The sequence below is a fragment of the Cygnus olor genome, chromosome 22, assembly GCF_009769625.2.
Source record: "Cygnus olor isolate bCygOlo1 chromosome 22, bCygOlo1.pri.v2, whole genome shotgun sequence".
In the NCBI taxonomy this organism is placed as follows: Eukaryota; Metazoa; Chordata; class Aves; order Anseriformes; family Anatidae; genus Cygnus; species Cygnus olor.
In genome coordinates this window covers 489,821-515,458 of record NC_049190.1, presented here as the reverse complement: position 1 = coordinate 515,458, position 25,638 = coordinate 489,821, and the positions used below count along the sequence as shown (strand labels likewise).

The window sequence follows — 25,638 nt, the reverse complement described above, 5'->3', positions numbered from 1 at the left end:
ACCTCCACACGATATAGGAAGCTCTGTGATGCAGCAGTTCCATCCTTTGAGATGTGGGCTGCAGTAGTACCTGTCTCTGATGTGTAGCGGAGGATCAGGACTCTGCTGCGTAGTGTTAACTGATGAGCTGGATGGGGAGAGGGGGCGAAACTTTCTTTTCTGTATCCAGTTTCCAAAGCTTTGAGCTATTCCTTTGCCCCTGACATCTGATCTGCATCCAGGGTTAAGCTCTCTGTACCCTGAGTCTCTCTGTCAGCTGGTCATTTTAAAATTCCCTTTATACCAGCCTCAGCGCCCTTTTCAGAGGCTACAAACCCTACTGCCACTGAGCACCTTTTGTCCCCACCACACTGGTGCCTTATGGCTGGGCTCTGGCTAGCCCCTGCTGGCCTTGGCTCGGGTTAACCACACCAGTAACCACAGCTGCCTGGGAGCAGAGAGCCTCAGTGCATGCTCTGCATGCCCTGCTCGTGATCCACATGCAATTTGGAAACATTCATCATGAGTAAGGTTCTTACTGGGGTGGAAAAAATGTGCTTGGCCAGTTTGCTAAGGGTGCAAGTCCTGCAGACCTCGTGGGAGACTTAGTAGGGTGGTAGTATTGCCTTCTGAAGGCAGAGAAAACAGGAAAAAAATAAAAGTGATGTTAGTGCTGAGAAAAGCTTTCAGGCACAGATTTACTCATGGTGAACTATCTGGTTTTAGGCTTTTCAAATTTCTTTTTTATTCTATTTCACCCATCTTAGAAGTGATTACTTTTTTCATGAAAGTTGTGATTTTTCCCCCTTCCCCCCAATACCCTAAAGGAGATGTTTCAATAACGTGTCCCTTTAAAGGTCCCTGGGGCTGGAACCCCAGCGAGGGGCCATCCCACCTTCCCATGTCCCAGCTGGTACCTGGGGAAATGAGGTGTTCCCTACCTGCCCAGTCAATCCCTCTGCACAGCAAGGACCCAGCAGTGATGCAGCGTTTATTTCTGTAGTGAGACTGGCAATACAAACACTGACAATTAACTTTTTTCAGTTGGAAGACAAATGATATTCAGGTCAATTTGTGGTGGAGTCGGCATCTTCCACATTATGCATGAAGTATCTGATGCACCAGAAGTGGTGGTGGAGAGGCTTGTTGGTAAGAAGCAGCAGGCTGGACTTTAAAAGATCCTTCATGCCTTTAGAGGAGTCTGGGGGTGCTTACACCCCTGGTGACAGCAGCATCAGCTGCCTGGGTTGCATGCCTTTCTATCCTGACCTATCTGCATCCTTTGCTGCTTGCAGAAATGCTTTTGAACCTCTGGCCCCAGAAGATAGCTCTTATCCAGGAGGAGCTTTGCAACACTGTTTACTTTCATTCTTCGGAGGCTGATCAAGCCGTTCCAGCAGGGAATGTGTTTTGGTGGAGCATGGACCATGCCAGCCTTCCTCCCATGTGAATGCTGCGATGTCCAAGGGCGCTGCAGCACCTTCAGCCTGGCTCCAAAGCACATGGCTTGGTGCTTGGCTGCGGGACAAGTGTGTTGTGACTGACTGGGAACGTGCATGTTTCTCCTAGCCTTCACAGGGGATCCATAAATATCTCTTAAAAAGGGTCATTTGCAAACTGTCTTGATATACTAACGTTATCTAGGGTTCAGTCACTTAGGAATTTCTGACTAGATAAGATACCAAGGGTTTATTGCATCTCCTGGCAATTATTAAGAAAATAAAATCAGTTAATATCTAACCTTGAACCTAGACTGTAACATTTGGCTTCAGACTCTATTCTGCCTTATTTATAAGACCTGGAGTTGTATAGTTTATGGAGGGGTATTAGGAGTGACTGAATAAATGAACAGGAATTTCATTTGAGATTAAAATACCTTCATTATGTAGCTAGAATGTCTTAGAAACATTTCAGAAGCATTTTGGAAACAAGAACTCTGTGTGTGTGTGTGATTCAACCACTCGATTTCTCCCAATACAAGAAAGAAAACAAGGAGGAGCCCCTTTGACAGAAGTTTCCCCAGCTGTGTAGGCATTTTGTGTGAATCTTTAGTACACAGATATGGTAAGAAAAGGAAGGGGGGAAGAAAGGCTTCCACAAGTGTGGGCTTTTGTTTGCACTGTCAAAAACGGTAATGCATTCTCTGTGCATACGCTGGTGTGCGCACCCAGGCACATATCTCTTTGGAAAGGGGAACAGATGACTCATGCAGCTGGAAATGGGATATGGAGCTTTGCCCTTGCTAGAGAGGAAAGATGAAATTAGGGGTAAAGGTGTTCGATGACTGGGATTTGATATTTGGCTTGCTCCCTACACAGCATGAAACCGAGCAAATAACCTTAAAGTATCCCAATGTCATGCACTCACTCCTTTCCATAGGATGACCAATGCTATTTATATTTGAGTGAGTTTAGAAAGTGGAATCTAAACTCCTAAGCTGGAAGCTTTTGAAAATTGTACTGTTTAAATGCAGTGAGTGGTTTAAGTAATGTTAATAGTATGTTAATCTTGTGCTCAGGAAAGTGTGCAATAGATATGTAACTAGCCTGAAATCCTTGTAGCTAAGCCTGCTCACAATCCGTACAGAGAATGAGCATCCCCATAAGGGGCTGGGGGCTCCTGTCCAAAGGTACGATTCTATGCCCTGTTTCAGGGGCACAAGCCAGCACTGACAATGTCTTTCTGCAGTGGAACTACTCTTCCCTGGTACTGAATTAATTCTGAGGAAGAACAAAAGTCACAGTGAGGTTAGGGAGATGGAGGAAAAGTTGGAAACGCATCTTGTTAGACCATCAAATATTTCTGAGGCCAGAGCAAGCCAATCCAGAAGTGCTTTGGTGAGGCTCTAGTGTCGATTCTGCCGTATTTAAGTGTTTTTTTCCAGGATGAACTTTACCAAGCAGGCGTACGGTCTCCTCAGCACCATACAGTTAGGGCTGACATTTAAGGCCCTGGCACATCTTCTTTCTTGTCCCATGCAAGATGTCAAATATTTTAGGTTAAGAGAAGAGGAAAAATAATTACACAGTAAATTAAACAAAGACACCACCCTCCCACCCCCCACTTATTAAGACTTCAAAAGTTGCTGCTTCTGGCCTGAGCTATCTCAAATACATACAAAGGGTAATGCTAAAAATAGGTACTGTACAAATGATTAGGTCATAGCCTGCTAGAGGGAGACATTTTATTTAATTACTAACTAGGCTGTGCGTTGATGGGGGGAATACACAAACACAACAGTTCAAAGCCTGGCTGCCTGTTTTGCAGCGCTATAAAGTTTGTGCTCCTTAGCTGAGTCACTGTGGATAAATTCCCTTTTGTGTCGGGGATTTAGTGGAGGAATGTGGGAAGGCTGGCCTGGACTGCCACAGTCCTGAGTCACAACTCACAATGATCCTCACAGTATTTGCAGGCTTAGGGCCATAAGCCACTAATTAGCCCTATTGTCTTACAGGCTTCACAGTGTATATATAACCTGGACAAGGGGGAGGAATAGAGGGACGCAATGGAAGTCTGCGAGCTGAGGAAATGCTTGTGTAAATGCAAAAGCCTACAAGGGGCAAATGGCAGCTTCTTTTCCTTTCATTGATATTTTGTACCTCAAAAGCCATTCTGCAAAGAATCCAGATGGGAACCTAACCTGTTCCCTTGCTCTAACGGCATCGATCCTGTCCCTCCCAGCACCCCTCTGCAGCACAAGCGTGGTGATAGGAGCCCTGGTGTTTGTATGACTTCAGTTCTGACTCAGAAAGGTGTTTACGAACAGAAATGTCACGGTGAGCCTGAGCCATAAGGGTTTTACTATCCCCTGCTTGTTGCTCACTGTGATGCTCCTTAAAGGAGCCCAGCTTGAAAGAACAGAAGAAACTGAGCACTGGTCAGGCTGAGAGCCCCAGTAACTCCTGGAGCCTCTGTCTGCCGTGCTCCCGGTCGCGCACAAATGCACATGTGCAACAGCCCCATTCAGTCCTGTGGAGTCGCTCGGGTGTGTAAAGTTACACACCAGGGTACTGCGGCCATGAGGTAGGTGACGCAGTTATCCTTATATTTGCTGCTGTGCATTTTTCACATACTTAAGTGTTTGCCCAATTATATCCATTATGGAGCTCAGTGTCAGTCAGTTTAAGGACAAAAGCAGGAGAAGGATGGAGCAGGGTTTCTGTGCTGTGGCTGTGTGCTGGCCCCATGACAGCTCATGCTCCTCTCTTTAGCTCTGTGTGAATTACTAGACCTTAAATATTCCCTTTTCCTGGAACAATAGGAGAGCTCCTACAAATCTGTTAGGTTTGGTTACAGTTGTGCTCCCGTACCAATTTATTTTGACGTTGATCGTAACGCAGATAACTCCCCAAAAGCGCAAAGCCCTTCCGTCTGCAGCAGCAGGCAGGGCTGCATCCCCTCGCACCACGCCAGAGCCCCCAAACCAGCTGCATCCTCTCAGTGACTCTCAGGTTCCCTTTGTGCTGCGAGCGGTGGTGGCACAATAAAGGGACTGTTCACGATTCCTCCACTCCCCCATGCAGCCACAATGCACTCGGGTCCGATATCTGAACAGCTCAGATGGATACTTGTGCTAATCAATGGATTTCACAGGAAGCTTAACGTGCCGTGGCTGCACGCTGAGCAGCCTTCCAGGGGCCCTCGGCAGTTTTCTTCCCTCCTCCTCACAAACAGCTTTGTGTATTTTTTTTAAAATAGTCTAACACATTTAATCATCTTTTCATAAGCTGTCAGCTTGTCTCCTATGCAAAAGTAGAGCAGCACACTATACCCCATCTCAGAGCAAAGCTAATGTGCCTGACAAAATTCTTGCAGCGCTCCAGCAGACACCGGTCTCGTGTGTGTACACAAGAGCTTGGATGCTGTAAGCTTCCCTTGAAGTCTGGAGTAATACCAAAATCAGTTTTTAAGTGACAGCAAAAGTCATGGATTTTATTTACATTAAAACAGCTCCTATTTTGCAAATCCACACACACACACACCACCCTGCCCCCAAAATGCTGAGCAATGCTTCGAATCCTTGCTCCAGTGTTTCATAACTCAGCTCCACAACAGTGAGACTGGAAAACCCTCCAAACACACAAAGATAAGGGAAACAAAACTATTCAGAGGAAAATATACTGGTTCCAGGTTAGGAAAGTTACTGTCTCCTCACCCTGCGTGCGACCCAGGCATGCACGGGTCAGTTCTCCGAGGACACGGGAGAGGTGAGGCAGCGCTGCTGGCTTGCGTGGGGGCACTCGAAGCTGAGCAGAGTTGCAGAAGTTCAGCTACGTTGTGTTAAAGGGTGTTAGGGCCCATCAAGGCGGAGAAGTAGGACCCATTTCACTGCGTCTATCTCTGGGGTGTAAAGTTGGAGATAACAGGTCTGTGCAGCATCACTAGGGGAGTGCGTGTGACTGCAAAGGGCATTTATGTTAGAGGTTAGAGGAAAAAAAGCTGGCTGAGAGTGGGGTTTAGGGGGTGACAGAGTGGAGCCAGCTGAAGGGGAGTCCTTCTGCCTGTGCCTTTCTGAGAGCTGAACATCCTGAACAATGATTTTCCCTTTTTATTTTAATTTTGGAGACTTCTAATAGAAGATTCTTGTGTCACAGGACGGTTGCTTTCTCTTCTCTGTCTCCACATGCCTTGCTGAGTCCTGGGGGAGCAGCCTGAAGCTTTCCTTGCCCCTATCCCTTGAAATACCTGCAGGCCATTAATTTGCCCTATCTTTGGTTTGTGGGGCTTTTCTTTCTGTGTGCCTGCCAACCCTAAGCTATTCTTGTCGGTAAAGTGAATGTTTGTGTCTCTCCATCCAAAATAAACGAGTGGCTTGAGACTAAAAGTTGTTCTGACATGGTTCCTAGGTTTCCTGGGGAGGATATAGGTATTCTGCATGGTCCATTCATGTGAAGACCTTCCACAGAAATCATGGAAGTCTCATGAGTTTAATGCTAGAGGTTAATAATAATCACAATAGGCAGCACATCATTGCCTCTGTATCTGGTTGAGAGATTTACAACTTAAACTCATGGCAGAGGAAGAAATTGCCTCAATCACTTGGAGTAATGGCACATGGAGAGCCACTTGGGCGTGACTGCTATTTAACACAAGAACCCAGCTTGGCTTCATTTAACGTGCTGGTTCCTTTCTAATAAACATGTTACACTACAAGGTGAGGATTAAGTTTAGAAAAGTAAATAAATTGGAAACTGATGGGGAGAGATGGGAGTGAAATGGAACATCCTGGGGGGCAGTGACGGGTGATTAACTCCCATGCTGGGGTGCTGGAAGCGACCCCAAAGGCCAAGGCTGGGGCTTTCTGAGCTGTGTTCCTGGGGGTGGGAGGAGGCTGCAGGTGCTGCTCTGCCTTGTTTCTGCCCCTGCCCTGTACAGCGGCTGGGGCAGCTCCTGCTCGTGGTACCTCGGCTCCATGGCTGCCTCGCTAGGGTGCTGGGCTTGCAGCTTGCCTGGAGGCTGCAGCTCTGCCCCACCAGCCTGGAGAGGGCTGCCCTTCTGTCCTCCAGGGTCCGGGACACTAAGGCAAGTGGTTACTTCTGCTTCTCCTGTTTGACTTGCGAATGCATCCAAATCGGTCCTGTCTTTTTCTGGATTCAGCCACTTGATATAAGGGGGGTCACAGGTGCTTTGGTGAAGATCATATAGTGAGGATTTCATGGTGTTTTTTGTTTTGTTTTTGATTTTTTTATAGTATTTCTTCTATGCTGTGTATGGGGGCCATTGATGAGAGAAAACGTGGTGCTGTTTAAGGTCATGGACAAGACTTTTGGGCTTTTTCTGGGTTTATGCATTTTATGATCGCTCTGTCTCCTTGCTAGCAAGGGCTTTACCTGCTCTTTGAGCACAGGTGTGTGGAGAACTGTAAGAGTGTGGAAGGAAACAGCATAAATCCCCCTAATGTGGGAGCTTTCAGAGGGAACAAGCTGTTTCTGCTGGGATTCTCAAAGATGCTCCGAGTCACTGCATTGCAAAAAGCTTGTGGAACAAATAAAGCAAAAGCATGTTGTACTTGCCCTGTAAGGTGCAGATAGTTGTTTGTGTGCACATACACACGGGTTTGTGTAGAAGGGCAGTAGAAAAGTACAACCCTGGCTGCAAAGCCTTTGGACAATATGTGTGGGGGTGATGGAGCAGGGCATGAGTCTGCCCTTGCCATGTGAACAGATCATAGCACATAGGCTGAACCTGTTACTGGAGCTGGACAGTTTGCACAAAAAGTATGAGTTCAGCTGCCTGGCCCATCTCATCACTGAAACAGCCCAGGCGAACAAAGCAAGTCACCTTTCAGTAGCATCCTGTGTGCCAACAGACTCAGCATGCCTTGACTGAAGTGGTGGGAAGAGAGACCTGCACTGCGGTTTGGGGAGGACTCGGGGTTTTCAGCATTTATTTTCATTCAGTCTGTTCTGCAACAGAAGTGGGTGAGGAAAGAAATCCCCAAGTGAAGGGGGTTGATTTGGTTTTGGCTGACAAATGTGATTTGTAGAAAGATGTTCTGGTAAGAGTTGTCTAACTAGCTCTGGCGTACTGCTTCATCTTTCATCTCTAAAAGCAAAACAGCCTTCAAATTCAAAGTCTCCGCTTTCCATGAAGGTCTCCAAAGACACCAGCACAATGCCTGTAACACTACAATGGGTTTAAAAGAGCTTTTCCCAGGCATTGGGGATGAAGCTGTGAGGGGATGGTAAACTCAGTCCCCACAGGGGCCAAGCTTCTGTTTAGGTACTGGTTTCAGGCCCACGTTTGGCAAATGCAAGCTTTTTGGAAAGAGGCTCATCTCTTTTGCAGTGCTTGTATAGTGCCTAGATGTGTGCTATTGCAATGCCGGTGGCAAAAAAAGAATACATATGACTGCTGGGAAGTTGGTTGGGTTGTTCACTGTGGCTTAAACTGCAGGCTCCTCCAAGGCGGGAGGGCATCTGCGTTTCTGTTCTTTGAGCCCATGGTCCAACAGGGGGCTCGGGTCTCCCTCTGGTCTCTGGGAGCCACCAAATGCTGCAGCACAGTGTGAAGCCCGAGAGGGACTGAGGTGTGCCACTACCTACGGTGCACCTCCATGGTGGTGAAGTGCAGGATTTCTATTCTGAGGGTCAACAGTCCAGCACCTTCTGATAAAAGGAGCTGTAGGAAACAAGCCTCTTAAACAACTCAGTAGCTTTTACTATATATATTAAAAGAGCAACAAAAAGTGCAATGCACCAGTTCACTGGAAGGACTGGGGGGTTAATTTTCAGGATGCTGCCTGGGAATTTAGCCGTGGGATTTCCATTATTGCTAATGGGACTCATGCAGCTTAATTTCATGCAAGCTACACTAAAAACATACCCCTAACTGTCTGCAAAATTTCAGTCCTGAAATCAAGCCTTTTAAAAGTTAGAGGAGGGTAAACAAACACCTGAAACCACATCATCTTGCTATTTCCCCCCCCTTTCAGTCATTTTGATTTAAAAGTGGAGGGGGGGAATGCGGGTAGTCTCAAGCAATTAAAAAAGAAAAAAAAAAGCATATTGCACTCATGCTGGCTGCCCGCACTCCAAATTTTAGCTTTCTGCCAATTAAAAGGGCAGAGTTATAGCCCCCCAAAAGTCGGGGTAGCTGATGCCTTATCCTTTAGTACTGTGAATGTTGCATCCTAATATGTATCTAATAACCTGAGCACCATCTCCTTTCATTGTTGAGGCCTCTGTTATTAGGCTGTTCTTGTTAAATGACTGCTATCATCTGGTCCCAAAGTACATTAAATCCCATTATAATTATAAACACACTTCCCTATAACATTCTCCTTAGATTACATTTGTGCTGCTTTACCCCAAGGGTATCTTTGTGCTAATACCGTCCTTATTTGTTATTTTAGCTGACAACCCCGGGCCCCGCGCTCCCTGCGCCGTGCCGCCCGCCGAAGGTCTCCCTCCTCTGCCGGTTGGGAGCGGGCCGGGCCGGGGGGGTCCCCGCCGGGGGCCGCCGTCGGTGCGGGGCGCTCCGCGGCCGCGCGCTGCCAGAGCCTTGTGCCCCGCTGCTGTTCCATGGCTGCTGCCGTTTCTCGGCCCCGTTCCCTTTCTCTCCCCGTTCCCTTTCTTTCCCTGCCGCGGAAAATCGCTGCCCAGCTCGCGGTGCCGCGCCTCGGGCACGGGGACCGGCCGCTCGGGGCGGGCGTCTGCCGGGACAGACCGAGTCCCGGCCCGGTGTGCGCGCAGCCGAAAGCTGGCGCTGAGCCCCCGGCTCGTCTTTTTGTTGCCGTCCCCACCTCTTCGATTCAGCCCAGGCATTAATCTCCTTTAGCGCTCGCTGCCGAGGGGCCGGGCTTGCACAGCGCGCAGTTTATTAACGGAGGAGGCGGCGGGCGCGGGGCCGCTTCCTCGGGCGTGCTTTTGTTCCCAGCGGTTCGCCCCGAGGCGGGGATTCCCCGGCGGCCGGGCGCGGGTGGGTGCGGGTCCCGGCCGGGGAGGCGGCCCCGCGGGGGCCGTCGGGGGGCGGGCAGCCCCCGCCCGCGGCGCAGCGCTGCGAGCTGGGACGCTCCGGGAGCGGCGCTGCGCCCGGGGCCGGCCTGGGCTCGGCGGGGCGGCCGGCCGGTGCCCCCCCGCCCCGGCGTGCCGGGGCAGCCCCGGGGGCCGGCGCCGCTCGCCGCCGCCGGCTCCGGTTCATTGGCTCCCCGCGGCCGCCGGCTCCTCCATGTTTGTTGTTGGCAGGGCCGGCGGAGCCAAGCGCTGTCCAGCAGCCGCGGCCCCGCGCCGGTCTCGCCCGAGCCCCGGGTCGCCGCCGGGCGCCGGGGCTGCCTCGCTGCAAGGTGCCCCCCACGGGCGGGGCGGCCCCGCGGCGGGGCCGGGGCCGGTGGCCCCGAGGGAGCGGGCGGCGGCGCCCGCGGAGCGGCGCGCGGGGCCGCGGAGGATGCGCGGGGCCCCCGTCGGGGCGGGCCGGGGCGGGGCCGGGGGGGCGGCGGCGCCAGCAGTCAAGATGGTGCGGGCGGCGGCGTCGGGGGTGGGGGCGGCCTGACGTGGGCGCGGGGCGGCCCGTGGGCCGGCGCCGCGGTGATTTGCTGCGCGGCGCGGCGAGCGGCGGCGGCGGCGATGAGAGCGGGCAGTGCGAACTGCCGGAGCAGCCGCCGGCCGCCGTGAGTGCGGGCGGCGGGCGGGCGGGCGGGCGCGGGGCTCCCCCGGCCTCTTCCTCCCTCTCCTCCTCCTCCTCCTTCCCCCTTCCTCATCCCCGCCCCGCGCTCTCCGGCGCTCGCCGCTCCCCGCCGCGCTCCGGTGCCGGGGGTCGGTGCCGGTGCCGTGCCCGTGCCGGCCGCGGAGGACTCGCGGCGCGGCGCTGCGCGGCGGCTGCCGCCGCGCACCTGATGAATATTTGATGCCCTGCGGAGCTGCGCATCAAAAACTCGCGGCGCCGCGCCGGGACCGAAGCCCCCGGGCGGGACGGGGCGGCCGCTGCTGCCCGCCGTGCCGAGCCGAGCCGTGCCGCGCTGTGCGGCTCGGCGGCTGCTGCCGGCGGCTCCGCGCACCGGCGATGCGCGCCCGAGGCTGTCGCCTTCCTCCCCGGGCAGCACCGGCGGGGCCGCGGCTCCTCGCCATCCCGGGGCGGCCCCGTCCGTGCCGCCGGCCCCGAGCGGAGCGCACAAACTTTTCGGTGCATCGTGACTCGCCACCGAGCTCCGGCTAACCTCCCTCTCCTTCTCTCCTCCCCCGTCCCTCCTCTTTTTTTTTTTTTTCCTTCTCCTCTCCCCCCCCCCTCTGTCTTTTGTTTTCGCAGATAGTCGGCACACAAAGCTGGTCCCAGATTTGAGCGACAACAAGGCACCCTAATGAGCGGACCTCGGGATCGCTATGGATTTGACTAAGATGGGCATGATACAGCTCCAGAACCCCTGCCACCCCACGGGGCTGCTGCACAAAGCCAACCAGATGCGCCTGGCGGGGACGCTGTGCGACGTGGTCATTATGGTGGACAGCCAGGAGTTCCACGCTCACAGGACAGTGTTGGCTTGCACTAGTAAAATGTTTGAGATCCTCTTCCACCGCAACAGTCAGCATTACACCCTGGACTTCCTTTCACCAAAGACTTTCCAGCAGATACTGGAGTATGCTTACACTGCCACCCTCCAGGCAAAGGTTGAAGACTTGGATGACCTGCTCTATGCAGCTGAGATTCTAGAAATAGAGTATCTAGAAGAGCAGTGCCTGAAGATCTTGGAGACCATCCAGGCATCCGACGAAAACGATGCCGAAGTCACCATGACGGACGGAGGTGCCGAGGAAGAGGAGGACAGGAAATCGAGGTACATCAAGGGTCTGTTCATCTCCAAGCATTCCAGCGAGGAGAGTGGCTACGCCAGCGTGGCCGGTCAGAGCATGCCAGGAACCATGGTGGAGCAAAGCCCGTCCGTCTCCACTTCCTTCGGCCTCTCCGCCATGAGCCCCACCAAGGCGGCGGTGGACAGCCTGATGACCATCGGGCAGTCACTGCTGCAAGGTGCCTTGCAGCAGAACGCCCCTGAGGACTCGCATGCCGCCAGCAGCCGCCACCCTGGCCTTGCTGAAGTCAAAACTGAAGTGATGCAGGTGGAAGATGCCTCCAGCCATGAGAGCCCCCGGACGGCAGAGTCCAGCGCTTCCAGTGGGGAGAAGCCCGATGACAAGAGCAAGGAGGGCCCTGGCACCCCGACCCGCAGCAGCGTTATCACGAGTGCCCGTGAACTGCACTATGTCCGCGACGAGAGCACAGAGCAGCCTCCTGAGGCCGGTCAGGGGCTGCAGCTGGGGCCAGAGCAGTCCACAGCTGCGAGCGAGAAACCCCTGGGTGTCTACTCTGTGCTACCAAACCACAAAACTGACTCTATGCTTGGCATGCCACCCTCCATGCCATCAGCCCTTCACATGCAGCCAGCCCTTGCCGTGTCCATGGACTTCAGCGCTTACGGAGGGCTCCTGCCCCAAGGCTTTATTCAGAGGGAGCTGTTCAGTAAGCTCGGGGAGTTGGCAGCTGGCATGAAAACGGAGAGCAGAGCTGTGGGCGAGCAGTGCAGCGTGTGTGGGGCAGAGCTGCCGGACAACGAGACCGTCGAACAGCACAGGTGAGTCTTCGCAGCGTCCAGCACCGTGTGTCTGTTCGGTCGCTTGTTTCGCTATTGCTGGGGTGTTACATCCCATTTAAAAACACGTTGTTTCTTACTGTGTTTTATTCTTGAGGCAAATGTAACGGTTGGGCATGATCCTGAGAGTGGATTTTGATTTTTGACTGGATGTCACGCACCCCGGTGCAAAGGGCTGGTGCAAAGTTCCTGCTGCGTCCCCAAAAATGGGATGTGGAGCAGCATGCATGCTACCAGCCCCGTGTGCAGGGTCAGCTGTTGTAACTTTTTCAGGGCTGGCAGCTATACCAGAAGCTTCCTTTCAGCAAGTGCTGGGTGGGGAGCATAGCCCAGAAGAGGCTTGAGGTATGGGTGTTTCTTGCTAGCACAAACCCCCCCCTGGTTTCCCTGGCCAGGGTCTGCAGAGCGTCTTAGGGTTACTGCTGTTTGAGTTTAAGGATCTGTGTGCATACAGCTGCCTGTGGGCAGCACACCGTAGGGTCAGGCAGCTCTGTCCTACCCTCTGCCGAGAGCCTCCTGTGCAAGTAGCTGGTGCCTCTGTGCGGGACTTGTTTCTGCAGGGGAGAGAGACCTGCTGGGTTCTCATATCCCCCTATAACGATGACGTTTGGGATTGCTGGGTTTCGCGGCTTGCTAAGCCTGCATTTTTACACCGTCTTTGTGATGCTGCTCAGCCTCACAGGTCATGAAATATTTGCACTTTGCCCAAAGTAACATGTAGGTCAGGCTGGGATTGTTGTGTCGCTGGGGTGAGCCCAGAGGACTTGTGCTGCGACAGACCCGCGAGTCCGTCCCTGCAGCGAGTGGTTCAGCATTTAACCTTCAGCTGGGGTAGCTGCAGGTCTGCTTTTGGGGCTCCCCTAGCTCGGGGGACCGTGGTGCTCACACCAGTCCCCACACCTTGGGGGACTGCGGGGCAGTAGCATGTGGGCTGCTATCAGCACGTGAGTTCAGAGCTCCCGTGCTTACTGCCTCCTGTTTGTGGGAGAGGGACCAGAACTTGCTCTCAGGTTCAGCCAGGGGTAGGGTCACGGTGGTTGTGCACCGAAGCCAGCGCAGCACCGTGCGGGCAAAGCCCCTGGCACCGGCCCTGCCTCAGCGGGCGCAGCACAGCACTGGCTGGAAGTGCGGCCGCAGCCCTGCCTGGGGACGGCAGTGCCGGCTGGTGCGGCAGCCCCGCAGCGAGGCTTGGATAAATGCTGCCAGAGCTCCCAGCAGCGTCCCTGAAGTGCCCAAACTGAGCATCTTCTCAGAATTTTAATGGATCAACAAGTTAATTAGTCCTGACGTGCATAATGTGCTGCTGAGGCTGTGCATGCACAGGGACGGTGTCAGTGCCCGTGGGAGCTGCTGGCAGCGTCTGGTCCTGCCCGCACGCTCGCTGTCTGCAGTGGCCACCCCACGTGCTGTGGGGTGACCCACGGCCAGCACTGGGCTGCAGGGCAGCAGCCACTGACTCAGCCACCGCCTCTCGGCTGCAGGGTGGCAGTGGCCGCGCCGTGGCTCTCAGCCCTGCGGAGGTTTGTCAGCTCTCAGCATCACGTCTCGGTGTAGCTGGTGACTTGGAGCCGCTGCGTGTGCTGCCGTGCAGACCCCGCTGACAGCACCCCTCCCTGCTCAGGCGGGTCCCTCCTGCTTTGTGCACCCGTGCAGAAGGTTCCTGCTTTGTTCCCCTGTATTGCGAGTGGGAGAGCTGGGGTTTGTGTTTGCTAACCCTGCAAGGGGCAAATCCTGTCAGCCCAAAGCTTTTTCCCTGGTCAGAGACGTGGCCGTGCTTGCCGTAGGGTGATGCAGGCTGAACGTCACTGGGGGAGAGCTGCAGTGAACACTCAATGAGAATTTTAACGTGGCTTTCTGCCATAGTCTCCAGCATCCTCCTTTCTCCCCCCGAGGGCGAGAGTAGCAACTGATGCCCCTGCGCGTGCTGCTGAAACATCTGACAGGCTGCGAGAGGGTGGCGGTCTGAGCTTGTGCCGGGGCTGCTCCTGCCGCTGCTCAGTGGTCTCCCCCCGAGGCAGGGCTGGCCGCAAGGCTGGCTCCTTCCTGCTCGCCCGAGCGATTTGGAGATGAGGGAGAGCAGCCCGGCCTGCTGAAGGAAGGAGTGTGCGTCTCAAGCTGCCTTCCTGTGTTGGGAGGGTCCATTTTGACAACTGTAGCTACAATTGTAGCTTATTTCTTCGTTATTCATGATCTTTATCAAGAACTTCAGTATTCGTTGCGCTCTGATGAGGTCTTGGTTTGCTAAAAACGTAGCCTTGAAGGCAACTGTTTAAGCTAGTGCCAAACTTCATTTGTGTGTTCTTACTTTCAGGCTGCATATATGTGCAATCACCTTGCGCTGATAAACTTTTCAGAGCAATCCAAATCCTTTGAGCCATTTTTAAACTGATTTGTAAGACGGCCCACGTTGAAAGGTATTGGGCAACAGTCAAATGAACTTTTAAAAAAAAAGAAGCCTAAATCCAAGGCAGTTTGTGTGTAGACAAGGTCTCATGTGGCTTTTTTATAGTGTTTGCTTTCTAATACATGGTGAAAATTACCATTTCGAGAGGATTTGTGGGATCCTATTGTATTTATGGAGCTGTTAAACAGCATCCACACTCTACCGGGTTCAATAACGCTCTGCTGGAGCAGTTCTGCTGGTGGTGGCAGCTGCACCATGCTGCCTCCTCTTCACTCCTGAACCCGATGTGGGATAGGGTTGGATGCAGTGGTCTGGGATGGCCTCCATTGGCACTGACCAGTAGAAAACTGCAGGTCTCAGCAGCCTGAGCCAGCATCTGCTGCCACCCAGACTGGTGGATCCAGTGCCTGGTGGGGAGGGCTCTAGGGAGACCGCCTGCAGCCTGTGCCGAGGTCCTGGTTCTGCAGCTGTCACTTAAAAACCCATCGCAGCCTGCGCTCGGGGGGAGGCCAGCTGCGGGCTCACGTCAGGGTCAGGATATGCTGGAGGGACCACAGCGTCACCCATGGAGTCGCTGCTTTGGTTGACCCGTTCCTGTTGTGCATCTGTTGGGGCAGTTTTGCCCTGCCCTGAGCACGGAGGTGCCAGGAGCATCCTCATTCCCAGCTGTGGCTGCAGCCGGACCTCCCTTGCTTCGCTCTGCTCACCCAGGCTGCTGCCCAGGTGTGCTCCCCCAGCACTGCTCCGGGCAGAGCCAAGGCTTTGGCAGCAGGGCGTCCCTGGCTGAATGAGTATTTCTGCCTGCCCCCCCTCTGTGGTTTTGTGTGTTTAGTTTTGTTCAAAACCCGTGCTTTCAAGGCTTTCAAGTGATCTGAGCAAGCGGGGCAAAGGCAGCTGCTCGGGAAGGGCACCTTCAGTGCTGCTGGCACCACAGGGTGCTCAGCTTCCCAGTCTGATGGCTTCTGAGTGCCAGCAAGTCCCAGCAGTGAGAGTAAGAGACCAAACCACTCTTTCTGTAAGGAGTGCACTTAATGAGCCAAGAGGATCCCAACATGTACAGTGTCTGTTTACGTTACACAAGTGAGTGAATGCATATGGCGTGTATGTTTGTTTACACACACACATGCCTATATACGTATAAATATATATGTTTATAGTCTCAGAGCCTTCTGAGTGTTGCTCCCATCTTCATTAGTATGGGAAACGCGTGCGCACAGGAAAACAGACAGCAGAGCGTGAAGCAGCCTTTCCGCCGAGCTCTTGGGAGTGCCCAGGCTGGGGTGCAGCGGGGCGCTGGGCCGGGTGCTGGGCAGGCACCCACCCACCCGCTGCTCCCTGCTTGGAGCGAGGGGGGGCCACGGGGAGCTGGGGTGTGAGCACAACATGGGGCCCCCCACACCTCCTGCCGCAGCGCAGGGCAGTGAGCCCGGGCCTCGTGGCGCGAGCCTACGCACCCACTGGCCGCGGTCCTCATGTCCCTGCCGAAGCACTGCTGTTGGGAAGCCGTCGGCCGCTTGGCGGTCCGTTTTTCTTCTTACTGAGCTTATGATTTTGACTAATTGAGTGTGTATTGAGTTGGTGACTCTTTAATTTTTTTTTTTATAGAAGATTTCCTTCTAGGTTCAGTAAAGTTCAAACTTAATCTAATGTTAGTATTGATTGTCGCCTCTAATTGCAGACAAAAAAGCTATAGTTCAGTGGCCCTTTTCCGGTTTGTTTGTATGAAGAAAAATCTCGAGTTCTGAAGCGAGGGCTGTGCTGAGCTGCTGCCTAAGTGTGGAGTGATTTTTCATCATGAAGTTAAATGCATTAAAACTTTATAAAATGTGTGTTTTGTTTTTTATTTTTAATGTTGAAAGCAGCCGAGAAAGCTGTAGGTGGAGTTGTGATTCAGTGAAGCCCACAAGAGGCATGGTGCTCCCTTTTTCCTTTGGTGTGTTGTCCTTCACCCCCGCTGTGGAAGGATTTGAAGGACAAAGCATCCAAACCCACGGTCCTGTCTGGAGAGTCACCTTAGCAATGCCGTGCTCTGGCAGCATTTTACGCGTCTTTCTGTGACATGGAGATGCTTAGCTGAAAAATGAAAGTGCTCTATGTGAACATTGTCGTGAGACAGGTTGTGACTGGCACCAGATGAAATACTTAGTGTGGCTTTGGCTGGAAGGTTCTTGTTCTTGCTGTCCTTAAATCTGCCTCAGTGGATGCTTTTGTTACTGCCTATCTTGGGAAGCCTCTCTTCAAATCTCCATGTCTGATTTTTGCAAGAGCTAGAAAGTTTTATGGTTGAGCTGTCAACTACCAGACGTCCTCTGGTGGATTACTTTGAGGGTAGGAATAAGGAGGCTTGCTCTTTCACTTTGGCTGCTGGCTGGTCACAATACCCCAAACTTCAGACCTTTGCCCTATTTCCCCACTTCTGAAGAGCAGAGGGAAGGCAGCTCTGCCTGTCTGGTGCCAGGAGGAAGCTGAGCTCAGCACCCTGCAAAGCAGGGTCTACCATGTCCGCCTAGGTCCCCAAACCACACGAGCCCTTCTGAAAATACAGATGCAAGTCTTGAGCTACTTGATGTTGTGCAGCAAACCAGAACAAACCTTACCAAAGACCCAGGTTTGAAAGGGCCTGTCGGCTGCTGCTTGTGTGCATAGCTGGGGTCACAGCCCGCGGGCTGGGTGCGTGCTGCCTGGGGACCTGGGAACCAGCTCTGGTGCCAGCCCCAAACACTGCCGCGAGGGAAAACCACTGCTTGCCATGGGCTGCATCCGGTGTGTGGTGGCTGGCAGGTCAATTCCTGTGGCGTGTAGCTTGTTGATCTGTCTGCGTGGAGCTGCAGCATTAGTACCGTAGCAAATCTTAGGTAGCTGCATAGGGAAATACTACTGCTTTTGGCTCCTTCTCTGCCACCCTCACCTCCATTTGTCTTCGAGTGGATTAGCTGAGCATTGTAATACTAATGCCATTAGGCACATTGGCACTGCTCAACATGTCACAGTGAGAAACAGATGCAGTATACCATTAAAGCAATAAACGTGATAAATCAGATCCCAAGTGCTTTGTGAGATGTTATTAGTGTTAATTTTGGTAGCCTGATACAGTAGTTGTTTTTTATTTTTATTTTAAGCATTCAGCAATTTCTGTTGCACTAAGCTCAGCTGCAATAGAAACTAAAAAAAAAAAAAAAAAGGAAAAAAGGAATAAATAATAAATAATAATAATAATAAAAAAAAAAAACAGCAGCCCCCCAAGCTCTGCCCATGATTATTTCCAGAGTTTGAAGACAACTTGGCAGCTCTTGTTTCTTGCTGATGGGCCTTATTAGTGGCACCTGGCATCATAACCGGTTAATGGAAACCAGCGTTCCCCCACTGCGTGGCCGCTGACAAGTAGCTCTGTCAGTGCGGGTCTGCCATGCGAGGAAGCTCTTATTAGCTTTATGGGCAGGGGGACTTGCCCCGCTCAGGAAATGAATGTTGCAGCCAAGGTCCGCGGCGCTGACCCCGAGCGTGTAACCTGTGAGTGCCAGCCGAGACCCCGCGCAGGATGCTTGGGATTTCGGGCTTTCTCTGGTTCTTGTCATAAGGAAAGAGGGAATACATTGTGGTATGTTGCAGCCTTGAACTTTTGATTTATTCGGCGGGAGACTTAACCATTTCCATACATGGCTTGAAGCATGGAGGTGGAACAGCTCTCTTTGGCTTCAGCATTATTCAGTCAATTATCACGCATCTTTTTGGTGGTGCGATGATCCGTTTTAAAGCAGAAGTCTGAAATTCCAATCAGAAAAGAACGGGTTTGGTTTTCCCCTTGCCCAGTGATGGTTTTTGCAGCTCTCCTGGCTGCCAGCCCAGGCTCGCGGTGGTGATGATGCCGGGGCAGTGCACGGGGAGGCAGGAACCTGCACGGGGCCGGCGTGCATGATGGCTCCTCAGGGAGGTGGGGAGGGAACCTGCTCCTTGTTTTTTCCTCCTCTTGTTTCGATGGTGAAGGCTCGTGTGCCCTCTTTTTACCTGTGTTTTCCTCATGGCTTCTGTAAGGCAGAGCCCGCAGGGGCAGCAGAGGGGTTTCCACGTGAGCGATTTACGTGGGGCTGAGGATGCTGCGTGTCACCCAACCTGAGCTCAGCGCAGCTTGTCTGCTTGTTATTTTTTTTCCTGAAAGCGTGCTTTTCACTTGAGATCATCTATGGCAGTTCAATAAGCGTTACGGAGTCCTTTCAGTTCTTGTTATAACTTGCGAAGTGGTATTTGTTAAAATGGCACTTATTGATTTCATAGAGGAATCCTGAGAGAGAATGTGCTGTTTCAGGGGTGAAAGTATCAAATCTTTTTTTCCCCTTCATGTGTAGAAATGCTGCAAGGCAGCACAGTCAGTTTGTAACGGGCTATCTGTGCAGCCTTATCTGCTTCTACATGATATCGGCTGTTTCCTTACCCTGCTGCATATATCTGTTTTTCTTCTGTATAGTAAAATGATCTGCATTTTCCTTTTTGCTCATAATTAGCAAGAATTTTCTTCTACTTCTTCCCTCCCCCCCCCTTGACAGCTTCAAGAGAGACTTTAAATGAGTAATTACTAAATATTTCCCGGCAGCCAAACACGGGGCCATGGCATCTCCTGTTGCAAAAGTGAAAAATATTTCTGTTTGCAGTTAATTTTAGTGGCAGGCAGATCATGTTAACTGGGTGTAATTGCTTCCAGATATGGCAGAGGGTTTTGTGTGTTAGGATGAAGGGTCTGGTAAGTGCTCACTTCCTGTGTAAATTAGCCTATTCCATTCATTCTTTCTTTCTGGGCAGCCCTGGATTGTGTCATTCTTCTTGCAATTTTTTTCTCTGGCCTGGTGTTAGGCAGCTAAGTGCTTTATAGTAGGTTTAATTCTTCGTTTGGCATCAGTCCCGCCTTTACCTTAGCAGGCGAGGCAGTGTCCAGATGCGTGGGCTGGGGTTTGAATGTCTGTCCCCGCTCCTCAGCCTTTTCTCTTGCAACAAAGCCCAGCGCAGCGTCCCGCTGCCTCCTCCGCAGGGCTTCGAGCAGCGGCGTGTCATCTCCCAAATATCCGCACCGCTGGCCAGAATTACTTTTCGAATTGAGGAAGCGTGGCTGCGGCAGAGGATGCACACAGGCGCCTTAGAGAAATCGCCTTCGAGCAAGATTTTCAAACGTGCATCACGGTCTGTGCAAACCACACAGCCGATAAGCGATAACAGTCCTGCGCGCATGAGTGCTAGCAAAACACTGCCGCTCGCTTTGAGCCAAAAAGCTGCTCTTTTGGGTGCTGCCTCCACTAGGCATGATCGGGCTGCAAGCGCCACTGCTGTTGTTTTTTTTGTTGTTGTTTTTTTTTTTTTGGTTCTGTATGGCTGACCAGAAAAAGTTAAACATGCGAGAGGTGCAGAGTCCGCAGGCTGGCCTCATTTCATGCAGCGTTACCGGCTGTGGTGTTTTCGTTTGAAGTGCTTGTTTGAAGGCTGAACATCACAGGTCTTGCTGCTCTTTCTGGAGGTTTGTTTTCTCTCCAGCTACAGCAAAGACTAGGAATTGAAAAATAACCATTGGACAGATAGGCAGCGAAATACGGAGTACGTGAATGTACAAGAAATTAAGACAGAAGGATTCGCATCACATGAGGAATAGAGAAAGCTTTATGCATCGTTTTGAATGAGCGAATGCAAATAAGGCAGGCACAGTCTGAGTGTGGAAGGGTTAGATACCCTGAATTTGGGCTTGTGAACTCGAGTACTTTCCGTTGATTTGTGACACCTATTTCTACTCTAAGGCTTGAGCCTGATTGTAAAGACCTGTTTGGGGCATTCAGAAACGTTGCATATTTATTCACTCCAGATAATCTTTATCTACGCTGAAGTATTTCTGAAAGGGTTGTTATCATTTTTGAGCACTAGTTTGCGTTGGCAATGTTTTGGATAACTTCCGCAGCTTATGTGCAAAGTAACAGATACCTCTACGGGGATAATAAATGCTGCTTGACCACTAGCTTTCTCAGATCAAGATATAAATTTTTTTCTTCTCTTTGAGAATGTTGCCCACCAGCTCTGTCATTTTCCACCTGAAGAGTGGTGTGAAGGCAGTTGGAATAAAACCAGGGTGCAGAGAAGGGTGGTAGGACTGATCCTGTCAGGCCCAGCCTGTGTGCTCTGGATGGCAGCCAGTGCAGTCTATATCATTTTCGCTGTAGTGTTCTTAACTGATTTTAAGTGGATTATGGTTGGATACATGTCCCACTGTGCTAGTTTAGTTTTCCATTGACCTTCGTAATCTTGTTGCTGTTTTATTGGCATGTTGTTTAATAAACAAGCCTGCAATATGCAATTTAGAAAATATTTCTCTGTTTAGGCAAAAGTGGCATAATGTGTATTTAGTGCAACTAGAACTGCTTGCAATAAATCCCTGTTAAATGCAGTGCTTTGTTACCTGTGTCAGCACGGGAGATGTTGTTTGTCTGTGTATCAGCTCAGCCGATAACCCCATGCTCTGTTCAGCTCTGCACAAGGACCGGGTTGCTTGATGAGCGTGGGTTTCACGTGCAGATGGGTGCCGGGGGGGATGTGCAGTGGCCGGGCCGGGCAGAGCTGCCCAGGAGGGGCTGGGGGCTCCGCGGGGCGCCCCGGGGCACCGGTTGTGCGTGAGGTGACGCCGGGCGGCGTGGCGTGGTAGGAGCAGGGCGCCTCTGCTCCTGCGGGTGACCTACAAAGCAGTCAGAAATCGAAGGAGTGGAAAAACAAAAAGAAACTAAAAAACCCTGAAACCCCAAACACCAGGGCATTTCCATTACCTGCTTACTCAGAAGGACGGAAGGAGAGCAAGTAAGTGGCTGGAGCCAGTGCCAAGGCAGGCACGTGGGCCCTCGCCGGCCGTGCTGTTGTGCTAGCAGACACAGCGGTGTTGGCAGCAAGCAGAAAGTGACCTGCCACCAGAACGCCCGTGTGGCTCCCAGCTGCCATGGGGCACCCTGTCCCGGGGGCTCATCCTTCCCGCTGCAGGGCTGCGGGCCCTGGGAAGGCTAAAAACATGTTTTCCCATTGACTTGGTGAGGACTTGTGTTGATTTGTAATTTCTTCAGGCATTCTAAAATGTACAATGTAATTTCCTTTGTGTGAATTAGAATATATATATATATATATATACACACACACACACAAATATGTAACTACTGCCTATCACTTGATTTTGTTTTAAGATCTGTGTGTACATACTGTACTGTAACAGCATGTGTGTTCTGTTTGCATATCCAGTGCTACTGTTGAAATTGTTTTTATGTTCTTGCCACCAAGTCTGGGGACACAGTGCTGGCAGTGGACTCAGTGTGCTTTGCCCTTTGTCACCTTCCCTCATTCTTTTCTCTGTGCATTATTTATAGTAAATTATATTAGAAAGGAGTGTTAAAGAGGAAGTGTGATTCATCCTCCTTGAAACCATTGATGACATAAGTAAAGGCAAAGTGCTTACTATGTGTTTTTTATTATGGTATTTAAGGACAGGTTGTACTAATTTCGTGGTGTACAGAGTAAACCTGTGAACATTATGAATCTAAGAAATTAGATTTAACCACAGCGCATACCACACGTTAAAAAAAATTCAACGAAAACCCACACGGACTTCTTGGAAGTGTGCACATGTGAAAGTACAAGGCTTTCAGGACAGCTACTGGCTTTCCAGATTTTACTCCGTACCGCTGGCTTTCAGTCGGCTGGGCTAAGGCTTCTCATGGGTTTGCTGGGACTTGCTCTGGCGTGGAAGCGGGGAAGGTGACGACCTCGTGAGTCTTGCCTTGCTTTCCAGGGCTGCCCTAGTGTGGGATGGATGCGAAGCTGATGAGCATCAGTCCTGTGTCACTGTTGATACCTGACGCTCTCACCTGTTGCAAGTTACAAAATTTGGGAATGCACAGTTTCTGAATTCCCTCCTCTGCTTTCTCACTATATCATTAACGTGCTTGGGTTTATCACAGGTCTTGCAGGAGATGCTCTGGTTGTGCATCTGTTCTGGCAAAGAGGGGCAAAGCCTGTGAAAAGCTAGCAAGTGGGGTGCTCTCAGCATCCTCACAGAGAGGAGATGCTTGGTGCAGGGCAGCTCTGTGGCAGGGGCCGTGCCAGGGGAAGAGGGACAACCCCACACCATGCATGGCTGCTGCTTACGGCCTTTGATCTGGTGGCAGATCTCGCGATGAAAGTTGCTTGGCCGTGCTCCCCTTCCTGCCTTCAGCATTGCCATGTTTTCAGTATTCGCTATCGGTGTCAAAAGACGGCATTCAAAGCAAAGACGTGCCACAAGCCCCCACCCCCAAATGGCTCTCAGATCACCCGTGGAGGCTCGCCACCTCGCCGAACCGCACAGCTCGCTGCTGGCGGCACGGAGCAGCTCATGCCGGTGCCGGGTATCTTATCTCGGGCTGGGCACGGGCTGCGGTCGCCGCGTGCAGCACAGGGCACAGGGCCCGGCTGTGTGATAAGGCAGCAGGCGTTGTGTGCCACTGCCTGGTGGTCTGCTCGCTGCCGCCCCTCGCGCCCCGGCACGTCGCGGGCAGCGGTGCAGGTTCTCCGTCCCCCCGGCCCGTTTCTGCGAAAAGATGAAGCATTCAGAACTCAAACCCTCTTTACCTTTCTATTTGTCTCTCTGCTATTTTTACCAGTAATGCAGTGACTTCCTCTTTTCTTTCTTCCTTCCTCCTTTTCTTAGAATATATCCAAAGTGCCGAGAGGAGGCAAGACAGCACTTCTGCGAAGGAGAGGGGCCATGTGGCTGCTAGGGGGGCTGGTGGTGCACAAAGCCACGTCGGTGCATGGCAGTGTGAGCTTCTGGGGTGCTGCCAGGGAGCAGCAGGAGCGAGTGACGGAGGCTTTGCTGCCACCCGTGGCACTGGGAGCCCGGCCCTGGGCTGTACAGCCAGCAGGAGCCCCGCTTCCCTCCTAAAGGGATCTTTTCCAGGAAAATTTTAACTTGGATCAAAACCTTTCCCATGGGGAAATAAGTGAAAACTTGCTCTTATTTTTAAGCAGAAACCTATTTTTGCTTCCTGGATCCCTGCCTCTTTCTTCTTTAAAGAGCAGGGGGCCGGGATGGGCGGGGGGTTCTCATTTTGACATGCTGTCCCCAGGCATTTTGGTTCATTTGAACTCTGGTGAAGGGTGGTTTCTCGCTGATTTCTGGGGTTTCTGTGCTTTGTGTTTTCTGGGGCGGAGGGAAGGGTGGCTCCTCGGGCAGGGGCAGTGCGGTCGCAGCCCGGTGGGAACTGGGGCACCCCTGGCTCCCAACCTGCACCCTCACTGAGTCAGCAGCGCGGGGCTGCCCCGGCCCTGCCCGGCGCTGGGGCAGGGGCGCGGGATTTAAGGATGCAGAGGCAGTCACTGGTATTGATTTTTGGCTTATCTGACCCTTTAGCTAGAGGCGGCTCTTCCCTCAGCGTCTAACCAAATGTAACTTAAAGCAACAAAGAAATGTATATCATCCTTCCCATGCGTTAATTAGGGCTGGCCAGCGCCTTATTTAGTGGGGTGGGAGTTGCTGTGGGCTGCCCCGAAGAGGGTGCTGAGAGTGTCAGGGACGTGCGTGGGGAGAGGGCTCCAGGGGTGCTGTGCCGTGGCCAGTGCTCCATGCAAGCGAGGCTGAGAGCACTGGCCAGCGGCCGTGTCCAGCTCTGGAGCTGGCTCCTGCTCTGACCTCGCGTTTCGAAGGGGGACCTGTCCAGCTGGGCGCTGCGTCTCGGTGCAGGACGCGGTCGAGGGGGACCAGCTTTCCCGTCCCCACGCTGGGAGGACGGGCACTGCCCAGCCCCGCCACGGGCAGCTGCGCAGCATCCTCCACCCACTGGAGGTGGAAAACAGCTCCATAATTAGCACCTTTGTTGCTAAGTGAATGGAGCTGCCGTGCGTGGCGAGCTTCCCGATAGTGATACTTGTGTCAGAGAGGGGGTCATAAAAAGCGCACACAATGCCTCATTGTGCAGCCGTAGGTATTAATGCACCGCAGCCTGTTTGCTCGCCTCGTGACAATGGTCAGGTAACGTGGGCCAAGGACAAGAGGCAAATGCAGTTTGTTTTTCTCTCCTCCTCCCCCTCCTTCGTTTGCTTGGATGTTTAGTGCTACCCACAAATGCAGTTGGTGGGGACTGATAAGAATCACTGACCTAAAGCAAGTAATGGAGACTTTCTTCCTGCCAAAATTAAAAAACAAAAACACCCACGTTGTATTGTGTTTATAGAGCAGGGCTGTCTTGCAGGCTCAGTGTGCCCTGCCGTTGGTCCTGGCTTGCTGAAATTTCTCTCGTGTAGGCTATGAGTAGGTTGGTTGTTTTTTTTGTTTGCCTTTTTTTTTTTTTTTTTTTTGCATCTTCAGTGTGCATGGCCATGGCCCCGTGCATTTCCCACCGTGTGTGAAGTCAGCTGTTAAATGTCTGCTCTGCTGCCAGCAACTGCCCGCAGGGCCCGGCACAGCTCCACGGCACTCGGCTGTGCAGGTCCAGTCCCCGGTGTGAGACCGCAGCGAGCAGGCTCCTGTCCTGTGCGGTGCTGGGACTGCAGGGAAGGGCCTGGTGCAGTGCCAGGGTTGCCGGGCTCTCTTACGGATGGGCCGTTGGTGGAGCGTTGTCTTTTTTGGCTGCTTTTCTATCCATTAGCTCTGCGATAAATTAGGCCGTGGCTGGCATCTCCTCACTCTTTAAATAAATTTGCCTTTGGAAAGTACCTGCTACGTTGTGATGGAGCTGTATTGAAAAGAATCGAACAAAATGCCTGGACAGCGCCAATTCCCCCCCACCCCTCCTCTTGAATACAGGTATTTTAAAGGCGGAAAGTGGCATTAGATGGAGGCTTGGCAGGGCAGGTTTTGGTTAAATGTCACTTCTGGAGCTGAATCTCCTAAAACAGGAGCTATCGATGGTAAACCCAGGCTGGCCTCGCGTTCAGCTGCACCATGCAGCGGGCGGCCGTGCCGGTGCCCGTGCTGCTGCCACTCGCCCTGCACGCAGCCAGCGTTGCGAGCCCTGCGTGTGGGTGCTGTGCTTGGGCACAGCAACGACAAAACGAGAGGCCAGGCAGAAACAAGTAGACAAAGAACAGCTAGACGCAGCAAGGTGTCCCCAGAGCTTTATGCAGGTCCTGTGTCAGCTGCAGCTCCTGGCTTTTGGGACAGCACCATCTCTGAGCCAAGCCCTGGTCCTCC

General features: G+C 52.4%; 1 protein-coding gene across 3 annotated transcripts in view; it reads left to right on the top strand.

Annotated features, from left to right (window-relative positions):
• Positions 1-25,638, top strand: part of ZBTB16 (zinc finger and BTB domain containing 16) — a 112,936-nt gene that overhangs the window by 11,000 nt on the left and 76,298 nt on the right. The window contains exons 1-2 of one of the 3 annotated variants that reach the window (XM_040534120.1): positions 9,926-10,087; positions 10,727-12,043. In XM_040534120.1, the coding sequence (XP_040390054.1) occupies positions 10,797-12,043 (1,247 nt within the window). In that variant the 5' untranslated portion in view covers positions 9,926-10,087; positions 10,727-10,796. Of the gene's footprint in view, positions 1-9,925; positions 10,088-10,722; positions 12,044-25,638 lie in introns of those variants that run through there. The other 2 variants (XM_040534121.1, XM_040534122.1) reach the window with 2 other exon arrangements.